At 38.6% G+C, this 26,694-nt stretch overlaps 1 protein-coding gene and 1 long non-coding RNA gene across 3 annotated transcripts in view; both read right to left on the bottom strand.

Moving 5' to 3' along the window:
* Nucleotides 1-26,694, bottom strand: part of CERS6 (ceramide synthase 6) — a 322,014-nt gene that overhangs the window by 29,881 nt on the left and 265,439 nt on the right. For both annotated transcript variants that reach the window (XM_040475284.1, XM_040475285.1), the window contains exon 8: nucleotides 25,824-25,930. In XM_040475284.1, the coding sequence (XP_040331218.1) occupies nucleotides 25,824-25,930 (107 nt within the window). The remainder of the gene's footprint in view (nucleotides 1-25,823; nucleotides 25,931-26,694) is intronic.
* Nucleotides 18,014-20,618, bottom strand: LOC121030657 (uncharacterized). Its single transcript, XR_005790349.1, has 2 exons — nucleotides 19,679-20,618; nucleotides 18,014-19,447 (listed from the first exon to the last, which is right to left on the bottom strand). It is a non-coding gene; the product is annotated as an uncharacterized LOC121030657 (long non-coding RNA).

Below are 26,694 nucleotides of genomic sequence, written 5' to 3'. Positions count from 1 at the left end.
TTCTGAAGGTAATATGTATCATGTAGAAATTTCAAGCTACCTAGGAAATGTTAAGAAAGTAAAAGTCAATTCCTTTCCATTTTTTCTTCAAACTGTGCTTGACCAATATTTACTTTTACCTGTTGTGAACCAACTTTGCATGGTTTAAACAATGTGTATGTGATTGAAAGTCCACGGGGTTTTTCCCTCATAAGGCACCAAGTTTGCATAAATCCTGGAAAGGGACACAAGGCTAATCTTTCCCTCATTCTTTTTTTTTTTTCCTCAAATTGAACTTTTCAGAACCAGATCCTAACTGGACCTCCCACATTCCTGTCCATTTCTTCCTGTCTTGCAAGAAAGTGGAGTCGGTGGCATTTTACACTATGAAACTAAGGATTCAACTATCTATGCTTAGAAAAATGAAAATTAAATAACAGCATAAAAAAGTGAGAGCAAAAGAAAAAAATAACTTACACAATGTAGGAGAATTCATCTGCCACTTTCTCTGCCTCTAACCTGCTTGAGTTAGAGGACATGAACCTTCTGGACCCGTGGATATTTTCAGTTCTTACTTTACTTGCCTTTCGTAAGTGAGCTCATCTTGTTGCATGCATGTAAACTTAGGAGAATATACTCCACTTTTACCATATGACCGAACCTTGGAACCTATTTCTGCGTAACATTCTATTCCATTTCTTATTGTGCTCTTTGGTCTGTTTTGCTTCCCTCTCTGCTTTTGAGCAAAAGGAAAGAGGCCTGTCCTTCCACCCATTTATTCCTTGAGGCCCAGCTTCAAATATCACTTCTGCAGTAAAACCATCCTTGCATCCTTGATCAGAATGAATCAAAACTTTTACTGAGCCCCCACAGCACAACTCTGTACCTCTGTTGACTATTTCTGGCTGTTCACTGTAGGTTTCAGCTAGTTGTCCAATATCAGAACTGAGTGCATGCTCTTGTGCAGGGGTATCATATGCATTCCACGGTTTTTTAAAAGTGTTTATTTTTTTTAATGTTTATTTTTGAGAGAGACAGGGTGCAAGCGGGGGAGGGTCAGAGAGAGAGGGAGACCCGGAATCTGAAGTAGGCTCCAGGCTCTGAGCTGTCAGCACAGAGCTGGATGTGAGGCTTGAACTCACAAGCTGTGAGATCATGACCTGAGCTGAAGTCGGAAGCTTAACCAACTGAGCCACCCAGGTGCCCCTTAATATTTATTTTGAGAGAGAAAAAGCAAGCAGCAAGGGGCGGGGTGGGGGGCTGGGAGTTAGAGAATCCCAAGCAGGCTCCACGTTGCCAGCACAGAGCCCAAAGCGGGCCTCGATCTCATGAACCATGAGTTTATGACCTGAACCGAAATCAAGAGTTGGACACTCAACAGACTGAGCCACCTAGGCGCACCTCATGTCCATTTTTTATAATCCTTGGGGTGAGCCCTGAGCCTAGGTAAGTTTTTGGTAATTTATGCTTATGAAACTTTTTGATAACCTGTTAAAACATCTGAGATGCAAATTCTAAGTTAAAATGTTCTGTTCTATGGTTACTTCAAAGTCTGTCCCTCAGTGGACTGTTTGTTTAATTTAATATATTCAAGTTCTATTCTGGGGAATGATAGTTAACATTGAGCTATAGTTTAAAACTTGCTGTACTTCTAAACTTCCACAGTCTTAGCGGAGCACACCTGTCAGGGTGTTAAAATACCGATTGCATAACAAAGGACAATTTAGATGCATCACCAGGAACAAAAAGTAGCTATTTTCTGTTTGGTTCCTGATAAATTGCCACTGTTTATTGTTTAATAATCACCACCATCTGCCATTTAAATTTTTCACACCATCTGTCAATGTCGCATCTCAGAGCAAAGCTGATTCACGCCTCTTCCGGTTGGTCAGATGTAATGAGCCCTGTGCAAAAGACTTACCAGGAAGCAACACTGACTTCCATACTTGATTTCCTTTGTCACATAGGGAATCCTATCTTAAGTCAAACAATTCATAATCTGAGTCTCTCATCCTGTATAAAAAACAGTACTAAGTTTCATATTTTGGTTTTTAATTTTTATTATTGAAAGCTTCATATATATACATAAGGTAAAATACAATAGTATAAAGATCCTGCCACCTATACACGCTCATCACCAGCTACACCAATGATCAACTCATGGTCAATGTGTTTTCACCTATATCTGTGCCCCTCCCTCCCCACCTCTGCCTAGCCTGGCTTATTTTGAAACTAATCTCAGACATCATATAATTTAATCTATAATTATTTCAAACTCCTTTTAAAAACGTAACCATGATGCCATTATTACACCTAAAGACATAAACGATAATTCACATTCACCTGTTGAGTCTATTTTGCTCCTGCTGCAAAATTGGATCTTATTGAGCATTTTCCTATAAACAGCTCAAAAGCCCTTTATAAGCCATACACATGCTGATAAACTATTACAATCTACTTTTAGGGAAAAAAAAAACCCAGCTTGTTCCCTGAATGTTGCTGAATACTGAATCTGGTTTTTGGAAAGAGGTTGCACATTATATTCCTTTTTTTCACATATAAGGTAAAGAACAAAGTTATTGGCACCCACACTGCCATATCAAGTCTAACAGCCACTCTTATTTTTCAACCTTGCCTAGGGTTATAGACACAGATAATTTCATGTTGGATTTCAACCGCACATCCAAACAATTGGCTTTAGACACTGCAACCATTCATTTTATAATCTCACATCTCCCCTAATGAATTTCCTATGAATACTGGTATTAAAGAATTTGAAAGCGGTAGGGCTTTTTCAAAAATCAAATGCCATATTTTGCTAAGGGTTGCTGCAGAATTTTTTTCCTTATACAGAGGAAAAAGGACATTTATGAGATGAAGTGTCTTTCTATGAGCTCAATATTGAATTTTCCATTGTTGGTGCTCAGTCTCTCCTGGGAGGCTCTTAACTGAATCAGTCTTGAAAGGTTTTCATTGTGTTTTTCCTCGGGCCCTCTTATGGATTACAGATGCATTCATAGTGAGCACAGCTCTAATGGAAGATGCTGTCACCCCATTACTCAGTCTAGTCTCTGTCACAATTGCTCATGCCTCTTAAGAGGCTGGCATGCTATCCAGTCAAGAAGAGGTCAAGGTAGACAGACACAGGAAGCAATAGCTCTTCACAGGGAATAGGAAAGTAGTGGTGGAGAGATAGCAGTGGTGCAGCCACCAATAATCCCCTTAGCACAAATTCTAGATTAATTCAGCTAAGCATACATCAGACCCATACATTTACCAACAAGAACTAGAGGCAAGGTAGCATAAAAGAATGATGGTTTCTGAGAGCAAGGCAAGGCAGGAGTAAAGGAGCTCATGGGGAGGGTCAGGCCCATCAGAATTGTCTTTATACATGCATTATCTCAATATGACAACCTGGAAGGAAAATGCTAGCTAACAGGAGAGATTTCTCATCTCTAACAGACTAAATGCTGCAGCTGAATTACTTATAATTTTCCCTGTTCTGTTTCAAACAGACTTTTTCTTGACTTAAGCCTTCCTCCTCGGCCTCAGTCCTCCTCTAAAGCCTACTGATAATGTCTTCATTTACGTATGAGCTCCCCTTTTTTAAGTAAGCTAGAAACAGTGCTATGTAGTACTTTAAACCTTTCAAGGCCCTTTTACATGCATTCTCATTTGATGCAAAAACTCCTGGCCAAGAGAAGCTTTGTTTTGCTCACTTACAGTGCAGGGAGCAAAAGTAGGGAGAAGAGTGGTGATTTGATAAGCTCACTAAGTAAAACTCAAAATGAAAACTTGGACAGGATTCTTAATTCCTAGTCCAATATTATTTCCACCTTATCTCATTTAAGATGCTTTTTTAAAAAACAGCCTCCAGACTTTTTGAGAAAGAGCTTTCCAAGATCCTTGGCCATTGTGAGTTCAATGACACATTGTATGCACATGTACGAAAATATGTTCATATACATTGCTGTGTCATTATTCTCTCATTCTGTTGAAAGTAATAGTTTTAGTAATTAAAAAGAACAATAATTAAAATGATACACATGTACCTTAAAGGTATGTGTGTGTTTATGTGTGTGTATGTGTATATGTATGTATATATGTGTATACTATATGTATGTAATATATATATGTTCATTCACCAATTATTTTGATGTAGGGCCAAGAGTTTTCCTTTTGAATATGAGTTCACCTTTCTTGCATTCACTGTTCTTAAAATGCAAAGCCTACAATTTCCACTTTGGGCTTCTTAAAATGGAAAACTTAAAGCCAACATGGAAGCAATCAGGGTGCAGAACCTTCTGGATTGTTACGACCTGCCTCCCAGTCCTTTACAGTGGTCTCATCTACACTTAGTTCAACAGCAATCTTTAGATAGTTGCTTCTTACTTTTTACAATGCATTTAACTAATTTTTATAGTTTTAGAAGAAGCCAATTTGCTTTTACACTTACAGTTAATATTTTATTATACTGAGTAATAAAATCACGCATAGAGCTAGCACATGGAGGCCTGTGGAAAACCGTGTGACTCTTGGGAAGCGTGTGAGTCTTCCACTGGAAGAAGTTCTCAGGCACTTGCTGGAGCAGTGGGTGTATTGAGAGCTGTCTGGATTTCATGAGGATGCTTCAGTGGGGAAGAGTGTTCACTTAGGGAGGAAGGGCAGGTAAGTAAGAAATGGCTGAGTGTTTGTTCTATCTTTTCCTGGGAAGCAGTGCAATTTGGTAGAAAGAAAATTTAGTAAGAAGACTGTTAGAGCTCTGGCCTGGACTCTGAAAGACTTTGAGCAGTTTAACTTTGTCTGGGTCTCAGTTTTCCCATTAGAAAATGAAGAAAATGGACTTAGGTAGTGGTTTCCTAGAGGGCTGGGAATGAAAAGCGTTCTTGAGTGGGCTGGGCCTGATGGGAAATGAAGCCTTGAGTGACTGACAATGTCTGCTATGGGTAGTCAAGGGGAAGTGACAGAACACACACACATCTTCCTGGAGCTGGACAGTCATGATCCCTGTGTAACAAAAAGGGCACAGTCTTTGGGTTTGCATTTGTACTCTTGTGACCTTTAGCAAGTTAGTTTCTTCTATGAGCCTCAGGAAAGCGGGAACCTCCTTGGAGATCTAATTGAGATATTTTCTGTTTCTATATGCTATCCCTTCACCGCAGCCCCACCATGTGCTCCTATTAAAGAAAATAAGCAAGAAGTAATAATAGCATGTGGTTCGGGCACAAATCATAGTTCGTCAATGGCCAAAGTTTAGGAAACTTCTAACTACCTAAAAGCATGAAATTCTATAGCTAAACTGAACTTTGCTTTTCCTCAGAACTAGAAAGAAAAATTCTCAAGTTTAAGTTTTCTGTAAACTTTTGTCATTTACTAAAATTAAAATTAAAGAGATATACAAGAAAACTTAACCATGCTTAAAGACAGTTTGTTTTTACCCTAGGCATGTGTAGTGGAGGTTATAATTTTCTGTAGTCTATATATTATAAAGCAATTTTCTGCTAGAAAAATCATTCACAATTAGAATGACAGCATTTTAGAGATGATAAAATCTCATGGTGTTCTCTAAAACATCATTGTTTCTAGGTCTTCACTCTCTAAACAATTTTGAGAACCACTGACTTAAAACAGTGATTCTCAACTGGAGCTTATTCTACCCCCAGAAGATATTTGGCAATGTCTAGAGACATTTTTTGTTGTCATAACTCTGTGTGTGTGTGTGTGTGTGTGTGTGTGTGTGTGTGTGTGTGGTGTGTTACCAGCATCTACTGGATAGAGGCCAAGGATGCTGCTAAACACCCCATATTGAGCCGGATAATCTTCCACAATAAAGAATTACCTGGCCCAAATGTTAGTAATGTTAGAGTTAAGAAACCCTGTTTTAGAGCTACGTTTGTGAATGACTTATGAATACCCTAACACCCACAAATGAATGTCTAAAACAGTTTAGAAATGAAAGTTTTTAAATACCTACTTCTAGATTTATTTTCAGAAAGCAATAGGGGGAAAAAAGATCTCACAGAATTTTCACATATATCCACCTCTCCATTTTTAAAACTTCTCCATTGAGTTTTTGAGAATAAGTGGGTTAGAAAAGTACCTAAATCATCCTGGCATAATGCCTACCTTCAGTTTATAGGTCAGGTCAAGACATCAGCTTAGGTGTTCCAAGTATTTTTCATGGCCAACAGCCTCCATACTTATGAAAAAAGCTTCTCATCGATTGTGCTGGCATCCATGTTGTGGGGGCATGTCTGCAACCCTAGTCTACATCCCAACCATGCCCTGGCACCATCTCAGGCATCTTACAGAGGGTGAACACATTTTTACCATGCTTTACAATATACTGGGTGATGGTAAGCTATCACCAGGCAGTCAATTTATTTAGCCTCCTATACCTCCTTTCCTTTCCTTCTGAGCTCTGTCAGCCTAGAAAACAGTATTTCTTAAGTGCTGTTGGTGACAAGGTCTCAACTAGTCTTTCACACTCTGTGCCAGGAAACCATTTTGGTCCAAGGATCACAATCTTAGAGGCCTGAATCACTCTGATTATAAATGTGTTCACCTTTCATCTAAATAGAAGAAACAGATTATCCCCTCTTGCTAAGGAGCAGACTGTTTTTGTGTAAACTTTTAGGAAGCAGAAATAACTAAGGTGGGTATAGTAATTTATAGGCTGAAATCTACCACACCTTCAATTTATCTATTTACTGATTTTACATACTTTTTTGTGGTGGGAGACAAATTTGTTAAAAGCATTAGATAATGTTAAGTTGCATTAACATTAATAGCTATGAATGAGCCAGGCACAGAGCTTGAAGTCTTGTATTGACTGAATAATCAAAGTGTTGCACTGTTCAAATGAGGAGGGGTAAAGACACAAGGATCAGTTTTGCTAACCCAAAGAACACATATTCAGTAAAGAACTGGTAAGTTTGAGAACAATGAATGTGCTTAAATGCTTTGATCTGTGGTTGGCTGACTTTTAATTTTTATATCATAAGGCCTAGTTTTTTTTTTAAAGATTTTTCCACTTTATACTTAAGGAACTAAAATTCTACAGCATCATTTGCCAGATACTGATTATGTATAAGTGGGAGATATTTTTTTTTATCAACAATAAATGTCTTACACTGTGAAAATAGCAGCTTGACTCCCACATTCATTTAACAGCAGGAGGCATAAAATGGATTGGCCCTTTTGAATTATTCCAGAAATGTGCTCCAAATGCATATAGATAGATCACTAAATATAAAGCTAATTGCTTCTTTGTTTTGTTTTGTCCTACTGCTAAGCAACTTTTTAAACCAAACTGTTTGATAAAGGATGAGTTCTTTATCATCACTGTTCCTCAGAATAAAATTAATTTTATAAGAAAGCAAAGCAATGTGTGTTCCCAAAATACAATCTGATGAACCCTGCTGACTACTGAAGTTTATAAACGATAGACTGCCAAATGATGCCATTTTCATGTGTGTGGGTCTTTTGTGCCTCAAGGAGTTGTTCATTTGAATGGTTTGGTATTTACAGTGGCATAAGTTAAACCAAGGAGGTGTGCCATTCAGATCTCCCTTCAAGAAAGAACCTCTGGGACGCCTGGGTGGCTCAGTCAGTTTTAAGTGTCTGACTTTGACTCAGGTCATGATCTCACAGTCCGTGAGTTCAAGACCCACACCAGGGCTCTGCTGTAACAGCTCAGAGCCTGGAGCCAGCTTCAGATTCTGTGTCTCCCTCTCTTTCTCTGCCCCTACCCTGCGGGCATTCTGTCTCTGTGTCTCTTTCAAAAAATAAACATTTAAAACAAAAGAAAGAACTTCTATCAGCCATGAGGCATGTAGTTAGCTGGCTCCAGCAGCAGCACCTTCAGAATCTGCCACAATGTTTGAGCTGAGGCCCGGGTGGCTCTCCAGCAATGACTGAACATGCAGGGGTACTGATCTGTCTATTTCTTCCCGGCCCAGGACTCCTCTCTCAGGTACTCATTGCTCTGGAGCTCTCTGTTGGGCTGGCCAAAGCTGTCAGATCTACATCGCTGTTTCAAGTTCTGTCTGCACCATTCCTGCTTCCTTCTCTTTATCTTTGACAGGCATAACCACCTAATAAACTTCTGCACTCCTAACTCCATCTCAGTATCTGCTTCTCAGGGGACCCAATTGACACACATCATTTAGATGGTACCACCAAAACGGGAAGAGGGAAAACTTCAAATTCTGTCCTTCAAGCCAATGGCCAGTGAGCTATGCACACTTCTTGGAAAACGTGACCATAAATACCCACAGTTTGTATATTGTTTTGTGATTGCCCAAACTGGTATATATGCTCTGAATGGGCGGTAGCAAAATCCCTCTGGCATCTGAAACCAGTAACCATAACCACCTCGTGGAACCCTTAGAATTAATAAAGTACATGGCTAGCAAGAAACCCAAAAGAGGATTAGTTTTATTATCTGTCAGGAGATACAGAAATTGGCTAGAAAAAGACTTCCATCTGAACAGCAAGATGGGCTGCCTTGAAAGATATTAACTGCCACTTCCCCCATGAGATTTGGGGGGATTAGGCTGATTAAAGGAAAAGCTCTCATATGAATGTGAATCAATGTAAATTCACTAGTTTGAACCAATTGGTTATTTTCAAATTGTTTCTCAGTTGTTCTGCCTCCAGTCAAGAAAGCATGCATCTCTTGTATCTGGTTAAAACACTCTATGTTAAAGTACTTCCCCACTGTAAGCACTTCTCTGCCTGCTGAGCAAAGAATAGAATCTATCAAACCCTTCCCAATAGGAGGAAGAGGGAAGGACCCCTGTTTCCTTCTGTTATAAACAATGTGAAAACACAAGGTAAACTCTGAAAGGAAAACAAAAATTAACACCATGGGGGCACTTGGGTGGCTCAGTTGGTTAAACATCTTACTCTTGATCTTGGCTTAGGTCATGATCTCATGATTCATGAGTTTGAGCCCCGTGTTGGGCTCTGCACTGATAAGTGTAGAGCCTGCTTGGGATTCTCTCTCCCTCTTTGCCCCTCTCCTGCTTGTGTGCACATGTGTGCAGTCTCTCTCTCTCTCTCTCTCTCTCAAAATAAATAAATAAACTTAAAAAAATTAACTCCATGAAGAAAACATAAATCCTCCAAATCCTTGGGTTCTTTCCTTTTACTTGGTCCATACTGAACCAAGAATCTCCACCAGTTGAATCTCATGGCCAATCATGTCAGCTTGAGTCCCTGACCTAACACACAGGCTCCCTTTACTCCTTGGCTGGAGGCTCGCCATTGATGCTGTTAATAATCCCACCTGCTCAACCCCAACTCCTTTGCTTGATTTGTTCTAGTCCAAGGTTATACAGACAGGATTTAGAAAGTCAGAGAAAAACATACCTAATTTTACATTCTGAGTACAGGAGGTCCTCCTATTCAAAGGCACATTGCCACCAAGAAAGGGCCATTTAAAGTGAATCCAACAAACAAGTAACAAAACTAAAAGGTAACCTTCAGAATGGGAGAAGATTTTTGCAAATGACATATAAGAGAAAGGGTTAGTATCCAAAGTCTGTAAAGAACTCATCAAACTCAACATCCAAAAAACAAATAATCCACTGATGAAATGGGCAGAAGACATGAATAGACATTTTTCCAAAGAAGATACCCACATGGCTGACAGACACATGAAAAGATGCTCAACATCACTCATCATCAGGGAAATGCAAATCAAAACCACAATGAGCTGCTAACTCACACCTGTCAGAATGGCTAAAATTAACAACACAGGAAACAACAAGTGTTGGCAAAGATGTGGAGAAAAATGAACCCTTTTACACTGTTGGTGAAATGCAAATTGGTGCAGCCATTCTGGAAAATGGATGCTCCTCAAAAAGTTAAAAATAGAACTACCCTATGATCCAGCAATTGCACTATGAGGTATTTACCCAAAGGATACAAAAATGCTGATTTGAAGGGTCATGTGCACCTGTTATAGCAGCGCCATCAACAATAGCCAAAAGTATGGAAAGAGTCCAACTGTCCCAACGACTGATGAATGGATAAAGAAGTGGTGAGATGCACACACACACACACACACACACACACACACACACACACAATGTAATGTTACTCAGCCATTGAGTGAAAAAGAATGAAAATCTTGCCATTTGCAATGATGTGGATGGAGCTAGCGTATTGTGCTGAGCGAAATAAGTCAGTCAGGGAAAGACAAATACCACGTGATTTCACTCACATGTGCAATTTAAGAAATAAAACAGATGAATATATAGAGAAAAAAAAGACAGGCAAACCATAAAACAGACTCTTAACTAAAGAGAACAAACTGAGGGGAGGTAGGTGGGAGGATGGGTTAAATGGATGATGGGTATTAAAAAGGGCCCTTATGATGAGAACTGGGTGTTATATGCAAGTGATGTGTCACAAAAATCTACTACTGAGTCTAATATTACACTACATGTTAACTAACTGGAATTTAAATTAAAAACTTTTGAAAAATGAAAAACAAGATAAAAATCAAGTGAATCCACTTAAAATGGAATGTAAATTTCATAGAAAATGGGTTAATCAAGACTTTACTTTGAGAAATGAAATAAAATTCATGAAAATGAATCTATTTTATTTTCCATTTAATCAAATTTAGGTTATAACTGGAACTATGTTCTAATTCTTAGAACAAACTTTAAACGAATGAAGTATTGATTGGGGGAGGGTTGTATAATTTTCTTCAAAACTGAGTGGTAGTATATGACCATTTTACAGAAAACGAACAATTATTTGAGGGCGTCAGCATTTTCCCAAGGGTCCCTCACATTCCTTTGAAATTCCTATATTTCCTTTTTGACGTACTTATTATGTGACCATCCTTGCTGATTTCCCATTTTCCAATTGTTAAATGGCCTGCCAACTCCTCCTCTGGCAATGGTTTTGGTATGTCTTGAGCAGTGCTCCGATATCACTTTCACTGACTTCCCGAAATCTTGCATATTGTATATCATATGTACAATTTCAGTTGGCAACTGACTTGCACTGCTTTGGTACTCTTCTTTCATTGCATTAGTTTGGTGAGGAAGGCACTAATGGCACGAGACAGCAATATCTGAGAAGCACTAATCTTTTAACTGGTTAACTCATTACTAAATGGTTTCTTGTCATGATAAACTTTTCTTCCTCTTAAAACCTCCAAACTGCTAAAAGCCAGTTAATAAAATTGGTCCTTGAAGCTGCTATACATTCTTTCAGACCTAGGTCTTAAATTGGAAAATCTTTATTAATAAGTAATCTGAGGCCTAGGGATACTGACAGAGTCATCCCAAGGTCAGTGACAAAGCCAAGGCTAAAGCCAAGGTAAGCCTAGTTCACAGCTTTTATTCTTCAGACCACACTGCCTTATTATTGGTCCCTCATATAAAATCAATTAAAGCAGAGAACATTAGGACAGAAAACAGAAGATGTATCTCTATTCTTGCCCATGATGAAAACTTACTGTGGCCATGGGCAAGTCACTTAATTTTTCTGGTTTTCAGTTTTCTTTGAAGTCTTATATAATAGAGGATAATTATGGATACAGGTTTGGAGTCCCAAGGACATCAGGAGAATTTTGCTACTACCCATTCAGAAAAAGAGATACACCAATTTGTGCAGTCACCACACAATACATGAACTGGATCACTGGTATTAAATGATCCAGGTCCCCAGGAAGTGACTACAGTTCACTGACCATTGCTCAAAGGGCATGAGGTCCTGTCATTGCTCTGTTCTCATTCCCTGAGATCTCTGACCCAAATCCCAATGAAATTCTCATAGCCTGTCAAGTATGGTCGTGCTTTTCTTGTTAAGAAACTCTATCAGATATATGTCTCTGTCACGTGCACACATCCCTCCATCCCAGTCTTGCATTCTTTCTTTTCTCTGTGCCTCATATTTTAGAAGGATAAATTTCCCACTTTGAGAAGGCTGTCCTTCCAACTGGCTGCTAATCCCGGGGCCCTGCTTGCTCAGTTCTCTCCTGTTCCCATCATCAGTATCCTCAGTCTCTTCCTTTACCACTGACTCAGGGAGTCACAGTACCAGAGAAATCACCTAACTAGAACCAACACTGGATACCTGCCTCCCCTCCTCTGGCTCTCTGAAAAGCTCTCTTCTTTAATTCATGAGTACCTCACTAACACCTACAAGTACTCTCCCTCTGGCTCTAAAAGGAAGCACAGATGTCCAGTATTCTATAAAAATCTTCACGTGATACCATATTCAATCTAGTGATGATCTTCATTCTTTCTATACTCTGCACACTTTTTAAATCAATCGCCTGTGTCTATCAGCTCTTCTTGCCCACTAACCACTTGTTACCTCCCACCCCCTCAGACTTTCTTGCAGGGATCACTCTGAAAATTTCTCACTGGAAGGTGACCAACTCCCTTATAACTGTGAAATCACAGAATCAAGGAATTTTAAAATATTAATATGAAGAAACTTTAGAACTAGAAGCTATCACTGATAGTTATTCCAATTCTCTCATTTCACAGTTGAAGAACACATACACAATTCACGGGACCATATTCTCATTTGCCTTCATCTCCCTTGCAGTATTTGATATTGTGAATTCCTTTTTTCTGAACAGCATAGGTTAAGATATAGGAAATACTGTCAATCTGATTTTTTTCTGATTGGTTCAAAATAAAGCCTGAGACACTTTCCTGAAGATAAACTACATTAGGCATAAAACAAGATGACTATCACATGTGTTTATTTCAATTCAGATTCTTGGGCGAGACTCCTATCACTATGTTTTAATTGACTCTCAAGCTGTTTTCAGAATCAGCAGAAGCTTCACTTATTGCTGGAAGAATTCAGTATAAATGTGCTCTGTCTTTCTTCTGTGCTGGAGTTCTGTTGCTTATACCTTAGAACAAATAACTTCCTATATTACTCTGCTACTACCAGATATTCATTTGGTTATTTGCTGACTCTAGTCATTAATACACCTAACCATCAAACATTCTTTTCCCTTCTCCGAAAGGAAAGTGCCTCATATTTACCGCCAAGAAGTTCTCAGATGTAGAAACAAGAAGGAGGTAGTCATCTCTGCCCACCAGAACAGGGACAGGGTGTTAATCTGAAGAAGGAAAACTAACCTCCCTTCCCACTCTGCTTAGAAAAACAAAACAAAACAAAACAAAACAAAACAAAACAAAACAAAACAAAACAAACCAGCTTGAATCCATTCTCAAGTGGTTTGGAAATCTATTGCCTATTTTCAAGATGCTCCAGATACTGGCCCAGGGAAATATATCCTGACCATGGTGAGAAATGACATGCCCATTTTAGACCTGTTTGTAGCACCAAGACTCTCCAAAAGTGTCAGCAAAATACAGGGTTTTAAATTTTTTTAATTAAAAAAAAATTTTTTTTTTAGTATTTATTTATTTTGAGAGAGAGAGAGGCAAATAGAGTCCCAAGCAGGCTCTGAGCTGTCAACACAGAGCCCGATACAGGGCCTGATCTCATGAACTGTGAGATCGTGACCTGAGCTGAAATCAAGAGTTGGTTGCTTAACCGACCACCCAGGCACCCTAGCAAAATATAGTTCTAATGAAGCTGTTAGCGTTTCATGTAAAAGCAGTGGAATTGCCTTATCTGAAATCTCAAAGCCATTAGGGCTAATTTATGAAGAAAATGTATCATTCAATCTTATTCCTTTTGCAGCAGGCAGCAATCAATAGTCTCACCACTTCTAATTACTAAAAAGAAAAGCCCCGTGAACTCATGGAAGCAGCTGTTGTGATATTTATTTGATGTTGATAAGAGTAAGCAAAGGTCTCATTATAAGATATATATCCAAATAAAATCTACAAATCCCTATAAATATATATTTACTTAAGATATAAGTACCTATAAACAGTAGTGAAAGTATGGAAAGAGCCCAAATGTCCATCAGTGGATGAATGGATAAAGAAGATGTGGTATATATATACAATGGAGTATTACTCGGCAATCATAAAGAATGAAATCTTGCCATTTGCAACTATGTGGATGGAACTACAGGGTATTATGCTAAGCGAAATTAGTCAGAGAAAGATGAATATCATATGACTTCACTCATGTGAGGACGTTAAGACACAGATGAACACAAAGGAAGGGAAGCAAAAATAATATAAAAACAGGGAGGGGACAAAACATAAGAGACTCTTAAATATGGAGAACAAACAGGGTTACTAGAGGGGCTGTGGGAGGGGGCATGGACTAAATGGGTAAGGGGCGTTAAGGAATCTACTCCTGAAATCATTGTTGCACTATAGCTAACCAACTTGGATGTAAATTTAAAAAATAAATAAATTAAAAAGCCTTCTCATTAGCAAAAAAAAATAATAAGATACAAGTACTGGGGTGCCTGGGTGGCTCAGTTGGTTAAGCGTCTGACTTCAGCTCAGGTCATGATCTTATGGTCTGTGAGTTCGAGCCCCATGTCAGGCTCTGTGCTGACAGCTCAGATCCTAAAGCCTCCTTTGGATTCTGTGTCTCCCTCTTTCTCTGCCCCTCCCCTGCTCATGTTCTGCCTCTCTCTCTCAAAAATAAACAAACATTAAAAAAAAGATACAAGTACCTATAAATGTTTATCTATGATAAATATATATTTATGGATATAAGTAGTTTTTAGATATATGTAAGATATATTTACATATGATGGAGCACCCACTTTATTTCACCTCTTTTTTGTGTGAGAAAAAGTAGGCCAGAAGATAAAAATAAGCAATGATCCTAGTTGTTCATGAAGTTATTTTCAGAAAAAGGCAAAATTCATCATCTTCCCCAAACCTTTGAAGGAATGGCAGAAATCAAGTTAAAAGAAAGAGAATAGTCACAAGTCAGTATGTCCAGTTTGGGCCACCCAAAGTCCAGTCTCCTACATGCTATGCCTGAAATAGAGCTCGTCCCAAACACTAGCTGTGGGGGACAGCATGCTAGGCTGGGGAAATTACGGTAGGGGAATTAGTGAGGATATGTGGGCTCAAGAGAAGAGGATATTTATAAAAGCATTAGTCTGGCATTCAGAATATTTCTCTCCGATTTGTGAAGAAAGAAAATAGAATGAGACTCTATTATATTGAAATTAGTACACAAATAAACAAACTATCTGCCTGGGGTGAACATCTTTATGAAAGTGAATTCCAAATTAAGACCCAGAAAAGTCAGCAAACTTAGAGCATATCAGGTGACATGCACGGCACTAGGCATGTAAAAGGAGAATAAGATATGGTCGCAGCCCTGACGAGGCTCACTCTTGAGTGAAGGGGGACATGAGAATGAATGATTATCAAACAATAGCATTAGAACAGTGCTTCAAGAAAATGTCATGTGATTGCTACGAGAGTAGGGGACTCGACCATCTAATTACACGTTTGAGGATGAGGGGGACATAATTTGAAATAAATGCAATCATATGGCTAAGGAAGAGAAAAGGGGGTCAAGCTCCATGAATAATTCATGACTGAGAGAGACGTTTAAGCTCTGTATCTTCTGTACTTTGTTGCCGCAGCTTTAACCTATTTTGTGAAGCACCTGACTTATTTCTGGAAGATATAGACTTACTGTATAAGGGAAGGGTTTTGACCCTTTTAAATAAAGCGCTGACTTTGCAAACTGGGGAAGAGAGGTGATTTAAGACACCTGTACACAAAGAAAGATTCCTTCAGTGTTTCATGCTGGCTCCTGAAGTGACTGAATGGGATGTGTTCACATGGTACTTTAACGCCAACTTTAAGTATTCGTTGCTTTACCAAGGTGTTTGTCTGTCAGTAGTAGACAGGAGATGAAAACACCCTTATAGGTCCACCAGATTAGAACAAGAACAATTTGGTGGACTAAAACCTTGATGAATAGAAATATTCTAGTTAATAATAACCAGAAAACTCTGTTTTGTTCACTGATTATCAAAACAACATAAGAAAAAGTCACTGAAAAATGTATTACTGTTATTCGATGGTTTATAACCTTGTACTGCCTGAAGTTAATATCCATACCATCAACTATGATTGCAGAGCACAGTAGGCGAGAAAATAGGAGATGAAGTTGGAACACAGGTGAACCAGAGCCCTGCCTGGAGCCTATTTTGAGAAATAATCCCCAATACTTCCTGATTTGATTAGCACACACTACCATGCAGTAAACAGACTATTATATTTCATTAAATACATTTTGCTGTGCTTACATTTCAATTAAAAAGCAATCTAAAATGTTAAGTGATTAAAATACGACTTCTTTATTTCTCAGAATTTTAGAACTTTTGGAATGGTTTCAACCAAGCCATTCGTATGTGTCACTAAAAAATGGAAGGTATTCAGAATCATTTCTTCAAGTTTTAATAAATATTTCAATGAATGCTTCAAACAACATTTTGTCATAACCACTGAATATGTAACTCAAAGATCACGATACAAAGTATTAGCAACCAACAAATGAGATTTATTTTCTGAAAACTCTATTTAATGCACGGGATGAGGCTGCGTGGAACACAAAGCAATCTAAGACACCAGTGTCTGTGAAAATTAGGTGTGGGTTTGTATGCGGTCCTTTCAGAAAAAGGAAATTAAGGCAGCTAAATTGGGTTGGTGCAAGTTGCTCTAAAAGACGTGGAGTTTACTATGAATTTGAGATTGGGCTCCTAGACTGCAACTGATATAAGCTGGATGAAAAGTCCCTGATGCTGGCTGGCCACAACTGTCCGGGCCCTGGGACAGAATTAATTGCCCTCTCAGGGCACTCTTCTGCGTGTGCTTGCTCACCTTCTCTGGTGATCCCATGCATGGAGGAAAGATACCCTATTTTTTTTTCCTATTTCTCCTTCTCTTGAACAGTTGCTCTCTCCCCACGCTGCCCTGCAACCTCTTGACCACTTCTCTTTGTGCCTCACTTACCAAGAGCCACCGTGCCACACATCCTCATCCTGCCCTCAACCAGGCTCCTGGCCACAGCTTGCATTTTCAGTATAGCTACTTGTGCTATGCTTTTCCTTACATTTATTTAACTCCTGTATTTCCAATTCTTTGACATTTAGCGTTTCTGTTTTATTATCTGCTGTGGAAAAAGGTAGTACTTATTTAACAATTGCTCAATTCTGTTCTTATAAATCCTGTCTGAGCAAATGATTCAGTGGCTGCAATGCTCCCGAGCACTTGAAAGCTACTGAGTCACTGCCACCTTTGTCTTCTTTGATCAGACTGTTCTATATCATAAGGAAAGACACATGCAGGCTGCAAAGTCCCAGTCGCAATTGCACCAAGCTGCATGGGAAATTCTAAATTTTTATTTACTGATTTAACAAATATTTATTGATGGTTCTGCAGTGCTGAATGTTCCTGGGCTCAAGACCTAATCGATATCTATGTCCCCAACAACGACACTGTGCCTACCACACAGCAGGCTCACAGTGAAGTGCAATGAATAGATTTACAAAGAATAAATGGTTCCTTGTCTATGAGGAATTTATAAAGTGTTTGTTTCCTTGTCCTAAAGACATAAAAAGCTAAGTAATAATATGTGATAAGATACATCCGACCAAGAAATAGGATGATTCCAGGGATGCTGATGATACTGTGGTTCCATTTCCTTGACTACACTGCCATCCCAGAGATGACATTCAGAGGTATGGATGAAGTTCTGAGAATGAAAGGACGCAGTCAGAGTGGCCTTCACTGACGGTGGCACAGAGCACTGCACACCAGGATTGTGCAGGGAGGGTTTCTGGGATGGTGCCAGTACTGGTCCAGACTGAGAAGTAGGCAATGGGCAGAGACAAGGTGGTCCAGAGCTGAGCTCTTAAGAAGGGGCTTAGCATGGACAGAGTGGCCCGTTGACAGGAGCGAGCCAGGGACCACGGTCAGGGAGGTGAGGGTAAATGATGGAGAAGAAAACTGGCCTGGCACACAGCTGCTCTTTATGGTAACATAAGAAAGTGGAAATAGGTGATGCGGGTTCTTCATCGGTTACAGGATTTTCCACAAAGCATCACTCTCAAATAAGTGAGATTCTTGGTCAAATATAGAATTTGCAGATCTCTGTCCCTGGCATTAGATTTTATTGCAATACTCAGATATTTTTAAAACAGATAAAATGGCCGTACAGAATTTTATGAAACTTTGAACAAACAATCTTATTTTCTTTTCCTTCTTCCCCTTAGCAAAGGGTTCTCTGCAATGATTGGGAGGGAGGAAAGGAACACTTAAGACATAAATTCTGTGCAGAGAACATTACTAGGATACCATATTTGGTTGTTTTTGCTTCAAGTTACAATAGGAAAATAGTTGGGAGCATATTCTGCGCACCTCATACACAGTATTAAGAATATCTGCGTGTTTTTTGCCTAATGTAGACCAGACTTCTAGAGACATCCAAAAGCTGTATACACAGAATACACCACTCCTTGCGCTACCTTTTTTACTCACCAGACTAATTGTTAATGGCCTAGCCCAGGAGTTGGCAAACTTTTTCTTCGAAGAAACAGCTGGTCAATTAATTTAGGATTAGCAGGCTATATACTCTGTCCCAACTACTCAAGCCATTGTAGCAGAAAGCAACCAAAGACAACATGTAACAGAGGAGCAAGTTTATGCTCCAATAAACCTTAATTTATACAAACAGGCAATGGGGCTGATTTGTCCTACAGGACATAGTTTTTTGACTCCTGGTCTAACCCTTCAATCTTGACATTATAAAACATTATTATGTTCACATGAAAAGAAGCAAAACATTCCAAACATATTATTTCCATCCATCTCTACCATACCTTTTGAAGGTATTAATTGATGCCAATACATGTAAGTCTTATTAAAAATATACCAAATAGCCACAATATCTAATAGCTGAGAGATTTCAGATTTCATCCTTTTTCTATAAAATATATTTAACAAAGACCAACACTAAGGAAAATGTCAGAGAAAATCTGTCAACGGATTCTAGAAAAAAAAAGACAACACACCCAGCTTCTCCATATTTGTGAACTCTGAGACTAATCTTATCAGATATTCAGAAAGGCATATAAGCCACACTACTTTGGTAAAGTATGTCTTTAAAAATAAATTAGAGGAGAAGATGATATTCCCATATGCATCTGGATGAATTTCAAATCTTATTATGGAAAATGGTAAAAGAATGATCTAAGCTTTTCTGTAACAGTTTTTTTTTTTCTTTTTAATTGCAGAAACTTTCAGAGAGTACAAATCAGCAATAATTCTCTTACTTTGCAGGACAGAGATGGACAGAAAACAACTGAGATGTCACATGCTTCGTCTGAATAACAGCAGACCACTGACAAACTCTAACTTTCCCATAGTCACCGGGTTAGCATTTAGTGGGACATGAATGGGGAAGTGGAGAGTCAACATTAGGCCACAGAAAGAGGTTTTGGCAATTGTGGTATGCCCATTCATAGCTGGATAATGATCTGTCAATCTGTGACTTGTAGGAAAGAACTAACCTGGGGCGCCTGGGTGGCGCAGTCGGTTAAGCGTCCGACTTCAGCCAGGTCACGATCTCGCGGTCCGTGAGTTTGAGCCCCGCGTCAGGCTCTGGGCTGATGGCTCAGAGCCTGGAGCCTGTTTCCGATTCTGTGTCTCCCTCTCTCTCTGCCCCTCCCCCGTTCATGCTCTGTCTCTCTCTGTCCCAAAAAAATAAATAAACGTTGGAAAAAAAAAAAAAAAGAACTAACCTGACATATACTTGCATTTCATGAAATTCTGTGAGATTCTGTGAGTGGTAATGGTCACTTCTGGTGGCTCAGGGTTAGTATGGTCACTTAGAATTTGAGAGAATAAGGCAACCTGCGGCACATCTGACATTATTTGCTCACTGAGTACTGAAAACAGAAGTGACTGAAACAAGATACTCTGAATCTCATAATCGGAGAAAGAATTTGTAAAATTTTATTTCAAAAGTGCCTATGATTATGGTTTCTTAATCTAGATTAGTTGGAGGCTATAAAATGTAATAAAAATTTCTAGCCACTTGGCCATAATGGCAATTTCCATTTTTAATAATAATAGATTTTTAAAAATCCTTAATATTTAAAAAGTACTTTACAGTTACAGAACATCACTACAAGCAGTATGTCATTTATCCTTAACATTTCCTGGTAAGGTAGATGGAATGATTACTATTATTCTTATTTTTCTGATAGAGACATAGATGCAGAGAAGTTATACACCCGGTCTTCAGACACACAGTGAGGGGGGAGAACCAGGACCAAAAGCAAGTAGTCTTTCTACAGACTACACCATGTTACTTCCCTGTCAGGATCTGTATAGATTTCCCTTGTTTGTTATTAGATTCTTATGGCTGGGAGATAACGATTCCTACTATACCTCTGGAGTCTTAGCTGGGTCAAATGATAGAGACAATCAATTACTCTTTATGTAACAACTACCAAAAATGCATCTTATCAACAGCTTTATGGCTTAATCTTTAAAGAAGATAGTATTGTAATGTAGGAAGAAACACCTGAAACTTAGTAAGTACTTGCTGAATTGAACTGATGTCAGGAGAACAGAATCCAGAAGAGACTGGGTAAATCATTGACTAAATGAATCGGTTTTCTCTGTGTAATAAAGGAGAGACTGCCCCTATCCACTTCACAATGATTTAAAAGCTCAACTAAGGGGCGCCTGGGTGGCGCAGTCGGTTAAGCGTCCAGCTTCAGCCAGGTCACGATCTCGCGGACCGTGAGTTCGAGCCCCGCGTCAGGCTCTGGGCTGATGGCTCAGAGCCTGGAGCCTGTTTCCGATTCTGTGTCTCCCTCTCTCTCTGCCCCTCCCCCGTTCATGCTCTGTCTCTCTCTGTCCCAAAAATAAATAAAACACGTTAAAAAAAAAAATAAAAGCTCAACTAAGAAAACAGATGTGTGATTTTTTTAGAATGAAAGAGTACCTAATGCACTCAACAAATATTTAATGAGTAGCCATTGTGGGCAAGGCATTGTGATACATGCCACAATGACATTAAGCACAATCTACTCTGTGCCAGTTGAAACCACAGCTTCATAAAATATGGGAAACTGTTAGGAATTCTAGGGATTATACCGAACTGGAGTTTAGGAAAGACAGATACAGATAAATGAAAATGGTAACAGTTTACCATGATGGGCTTATTCTCAAAAATGATAAAATCATTGACTGTCCAACCACAACAAAAAGGCTAAAATACAAAGACTTCTGAGTGATGTAGTACTGTGAATCACATACCCAATTTTGAAGATTCAGTGTGCAACAAATGAATGAAAATATCAATAATTTTTAATATTGATTACATGTTAAAATGCTATCATTTTGGATATACTGAGTTAAATAAAATGTTACTTAAATAGATGTCAACTCTTCTTACTTTTTTAATGTGGCTATTAGAAATTATAAAATTAATATGAAGCCTGAATTATATTTCTGTTGCACAATGCTGTTTTAGAAGAATGTATTGTGGCCAAAAGCCAAGTCTGAGCTATATATGAATCTGAAAAGGCTAATCATGGTGGATGCTGTCTTGGTGAGATGAGACATGGACTGAAGACACAACAAAGAATGAGCCCAGTGGCCATGTGGGTGGCTCAGTCAGTTTAGCGTCTGTTGATTTTGGCTCAGGTCATGATCTCACGGTTCGTGAGTTCAAGCCCTTGCATCAGGCTCCACATTGTCAGTGCGGATTCTCTCTCTCTCTCTGTCTCTCAGCCACTCTCCCCCATCTCTCTCTCAAAATAAATAAATAAACTTAATTAAAAAGAATGATCCCAGTGTTAAACTCACAAATTACAAAAATTCTGATGGCTGATGTGGGAACACATGTATGGTCAGGAGGAACCCGGAAGATTTTGCTGGTGATTCCAATGTAAATAGACTGAAAACTATGAGGAGCAGAGAGCACATGGAACAATTTTGTTTCTTCTTCCACGAAGCACAAATACTTGAAGGAGAAAGAAGTTAATAAAATGCTTGTTAGAACTGAAGTCCACTCTGCCTCCAGGTCCTTCCCTCTAGTAGCCAGTGACTGTTTCACACACACAGTCTATGTAGTATAATGCTCTATTTAGTTGTCAAAGCGCCTTACTACCTCAACCAAACTATTTAACACTGACAATCCAGTTATCTTACTTATTTCCAGAAAATGTTCCGAAAATAATTTATAATCCATAGGCCTCCCAAATTATAAACCAGAATAATGAAGGGACCTATCAGGGTTTGACACCAAGTGCCCCAAGGCAGGTCCTGTGTCTGAATTCTCAGTACCCAGCCCCTTACTGGCTATATAGGAGGTACCCAATAAATATTCACAGAATACATTTAAAAAATGGTGGCATATTGGGAGCTAAAAGTCCACACCTAAACAATATCGAAAAGGAAAAGACTGGAAATTTTAGACTGATAAGCTCACTGTTGCAGATAGATAATCAAACAGATGGGGATAAGTACCTAGAAATGAAGAGCCAGAAGCCAACGAAGGTCTCCTAAAATCAAGTCATGCCGGATGGGCCCCGTATTCTTTTTTCACCCTGCCTCTACAAGTGCAGAGGATATCTCAAACAACAGAGTAAATTCTGACTTTCACAAGACCTTTGATAAAGTCTTTGATTACACCTTAGAAAAATGTGGGGAAATAGCAGGCATGATGACAGAGCAGTTATGAGACAACAGTAACAAGTAGAAAGATCATAAAGAAAGACTGGTGGTGGAGAGACTGAGGTCAACCTAGAGAGATTCTTCGGTAGTGCAGTGTACCAGGAGTACCTCTAGGTCAACTTTTTTCGTCAATGAGTTGGGAGAAGCATGAAAGGCATATGCTTAAGTAGCATAAAGGTGGAAGGGACTGGTATGGCACTGGATGTAGTTCAGAAGACCCTAATTGGGCTAGAATATTTGAAAACAGCATGATAAAAATGAATAGGTAGGAATGCAGTTTGTATAATTAGGTATACAAATAAATCATTATAGAAATAAAAATACATAAAAATAAATTCAGAACGAAGAAGATCTAGTCTGGCAGGAGCTCAGATGTTTATCCGATCACCAACAATACAACGTCAAAGATGCTTGCAGTTAATGCAATGGCAAGCTGCATTAAAGAAATGCAGTTTAAAAAAAAATTTTTTTTTAACATTTATTCATTTTTGAGAGACAGACAGAGACAAAGCATGAGCAAGGGAGGGGCAGAGAGAGAGGGAGATACAGAATCTGAAGCAGGCTCCAGGCTCTGAGCTGTCAGCACAGAGCCTGACGTGGGGCTTGAACCCATAAACTGTGAGATTATGACCTGAGCTGAAGTCGGATGCTTAACTGACTGAGCCACCCAGGCACCCCAAGTAATGCAGTTCTAAATGAAACTTGTTTTTAGTTCTTTGTATTTTATAACAGGAAATCCACATTTGGAACATCATGACAAGAGGAATTCTCAGGAACAAACAAAGGCGAGCAAACAATAAGCAGGAATAATTGAAGGGATTAGAGATGCTTTCTGATGAAAAGAAAGCCTACAGATGATATGTTAGACATCTTCACGTTCTTAAGAGTTTTCCATTCGAAGTGGCAGGTACACTTAGTCTGTTTCCAGAGGCACTTTTTTGAGGAGGGGAGGGAGTCACAGATCTCGTTGAGAATCTAATAAAGCCATGTACCCTCTCCTCCAGGAAAAAAATACACACACAAACATGTTTTTTGTACTGTTTCAGGGGTTTCTAAACAGATTAAGAACCTCTAGCTTGTAAATTTTAAAGACCCAAGTTTCTGTTTCATTTAAGAACCCATTTCTACCTCAACCTTTGAAGGAATACTCCTAGATCAGGGAAACTGACAGAATTCCTATCCCGGGCAGAGGTGGCAGAAGATTCTGGGGCTGGTGACCTGTAGTCTCTCTCAATTCTAGGATTTCCTAATCTAAAAGGAACTTATAAAATAATTTCACAGCATTAAGGAAAATATTTAAAACACTATTGGTGATTGTCATGCATGTGGTAATTTTAAACACTAAAATTACTCATTACACTCTAGTAATTGGAAACAAAGGTCATCCAGGCACTAATGTAACTTACTAGATATATCTGAAAAGGATTTCATTCACTAGATGTACAACTACAATGGGAGCAGGTATAGAAATTATTGCTTGTATTACGAATAATAAAATACTTCTCTCCACAAGTTGCCTCTTGAAAAACTTGGCTGCATGCAGGGGCATGGTAGCAGAAGTCCTACAGCATTTGCAATAAAATTTCTTACTTTGTATTTGATTGTAAGGATTTTTCTAAGCAGCTAGTCTATGGCATCGTCACAGGGCACACCTATTAGTTATTTTTTGGTAGCATTACATAATTTCTATATTTGGCAGTCTATGTTCTAGGCAACTCATTACCGTCTAAACCTACAGAGCTTTTTACACATTGGCTACAGGGAAGGAGAAGGGGTGCATCTCAGTTTTAATTCTACCCTTCAAGGGATATAAGCAAATCAAAGTACTTGAGAGTGATGCTTATTTCTTTGTAACTCAGTTCTCAGAAACCCTAGGTAAGAAAAACTTTCCATTATTCCCTTGAGAAGTATGTCCTGGATTTTGCCCAAATTACTTCTATTTAAATTCTTATCACCAGTTATGTCAATAATCTTGAGACAGCCCCAAACCTGAAGTAATTACAGATGCATTACATTCAACATTACATGTGTGTCCTACCTATAAGCACATAAAACTATACTGGGGTTCTATAAATGCTTTTTTCCAACACAAAATGTTGCTTCTTGAAATGATTTTCATAATAAATAAGTGTTCAAAAGAGCCTAGAGCCTCAAGGAGAGGGGTGTGTGTGTGTGTGTGTGTGTGTGTGTGTGTGTGTGTGTAGTAATTTGTTTATGGAACTCCAGTGATAGACATACTCACTTCAAAGTCCCAGATTTATCATGGTTATTTTTCTATTTAGGCAAGTTATTACTGCAACCCTTAATTTCTCATTTTTTTTCCAATTTCCACTGCTTTAATTCTCCATTCAAATCAATTTCTCAAAATGGAAAAAAATCTGCCATCAGTGGTAGATTTTACGTGTTATGGGGCTCATTTCTTTTGTAGTTCAAGTAATAGCCTTCTGGAAAAAAGATTAATGACACTGGACCTATTTTCTATAGAAAGGTTATCAAATTCCATCAAAGTCAGTCATAATGTGTCCTTAGCTCTCAACAAAACAAAAGACATCCAGACATTAATAGGTCATAGAGAATTTCAGGGATTACTTTCAGGTTATACCTTCCATCTGTTTTAGCTGTACGTACAGCAGATGAAGAGAATTACGCAGGACATGGTACTCAAATTTTAATATGGAGCAGAACCATCAGGAAGGCTCATCCAAACACAGAGTTCTAGGACCCAACTCCAAAGCTTGTGATTCTGTAGGTCTGGGGTGGGGCCCAGTAAGTTACACTGCTATCAAGTTCCCTGGTGATGCTGTTGCTACCAGTCCAGAAACAATACTTTGTAAACCCCTGGTACAGAGGATCTCTGATACATAACTGGTTGAAACACCAAGTTTCCTTTATGGATTCAAACTTTCATAGTTAAAGTTTGCTGAATCATACTCTAGACTGGACACCAAAATGGCAGACGGCTTTCTGTGGCCTCAGAACCTCTGTAAGCCACATCCCTCTCTAACTATCCTGCAGGAAGTATTAGTAAAGAGTACAACCCTCTTCTGGAAGAAGACATCGAGGCATTTCTTGAGTCCCTCCCCTACTTTTCTTTAAACTTCTCACTAAATATTTGGAATGAAATTCAAAAGCAAAATATTCATAAAGACTATGTGGAAGGGGTGGCTCTAACAGAAAGAAGATTGGCATACTCACCAGAAAGGAAATATGCCCAGTCGTGCAGTGATAAAAACCATGGCAAACATAACAAACAGAAGATCACAACTTTTCTGAAACTTGGCATAATTTGCCATTTTGGCAGCCTATGAAAAGAAGGAATGTGATATATTAATTTAGTTAAACTGATAAATGAAAAGCTTCTTTCAATATGCATGAGTCTCCTATAAGATATAACTTACCAGATGCATTAAATTGCCAGCTACTTTGAAATGTCATGCATCATGCATCAGTATTTATAAATTACCCACAAGTTGAGTGAAATGCAGCATTAGCTAGAAGTAGAACTACTGACTGTCACAGATTTAATCAAACATTCAGCAACCTGAAAAATTCAATTATATGGTTGATCTCAGGGAAACAGAAAAATAAGAAAATTCTTGCATTATAGATGATATTAGCAAGCCAAAGACACCAACACAGGAATTTGTCATAACAGGTCAGAGTAGAAAGTACTAGGCAATCCTTGAAACCTCTAATGAGTTGCAAACACTAAGGCCACAGACTTTATACAGAATATATGGAGACTTTCTGCACTGCTTTCTTCTTTCTATTTAGAGTTATAGGTTTTCCTTAAACAGTAATAAGGAATATCTGGGAATACAGTTTCTTGGCTTATTCTCATACATTTAGAAATGAAGAACATGTCAAGATCATGTTATTTCAATGAATCCACTTAGGTATAATTTTCAAAGTTACATTAATGGGTCATTTTCTAGATGAAAGTCACTAATGTTCCAAGTGTCCATGAGAATTACTCTTAACAATTTATGTCAGTAATTTAATGACCACTTTTTATATTATAAGTTAAGGAAGAAATTACATCCCTTTTCCTACCATCTACTTTTTA

Source organism: Herpailurus yagouaroundi, unplaced genomic scaffold, assembly GCF_014898765.1.
Source record: "Herpailurus yagouaroundi ecotype Mexico unplaced genomic scaffold, PumYag 140, whole genome shotgun sequence".
Lineage (NCBI taxonomy): Eukaryota > Metazoa > Chordata > Mammalia > Carnivora > Felidae > Herpailurus > Herpailurus yagouaroundi.
This window is presented reverse-complemented; position numbering and strand designations above follow the sequence as displayed.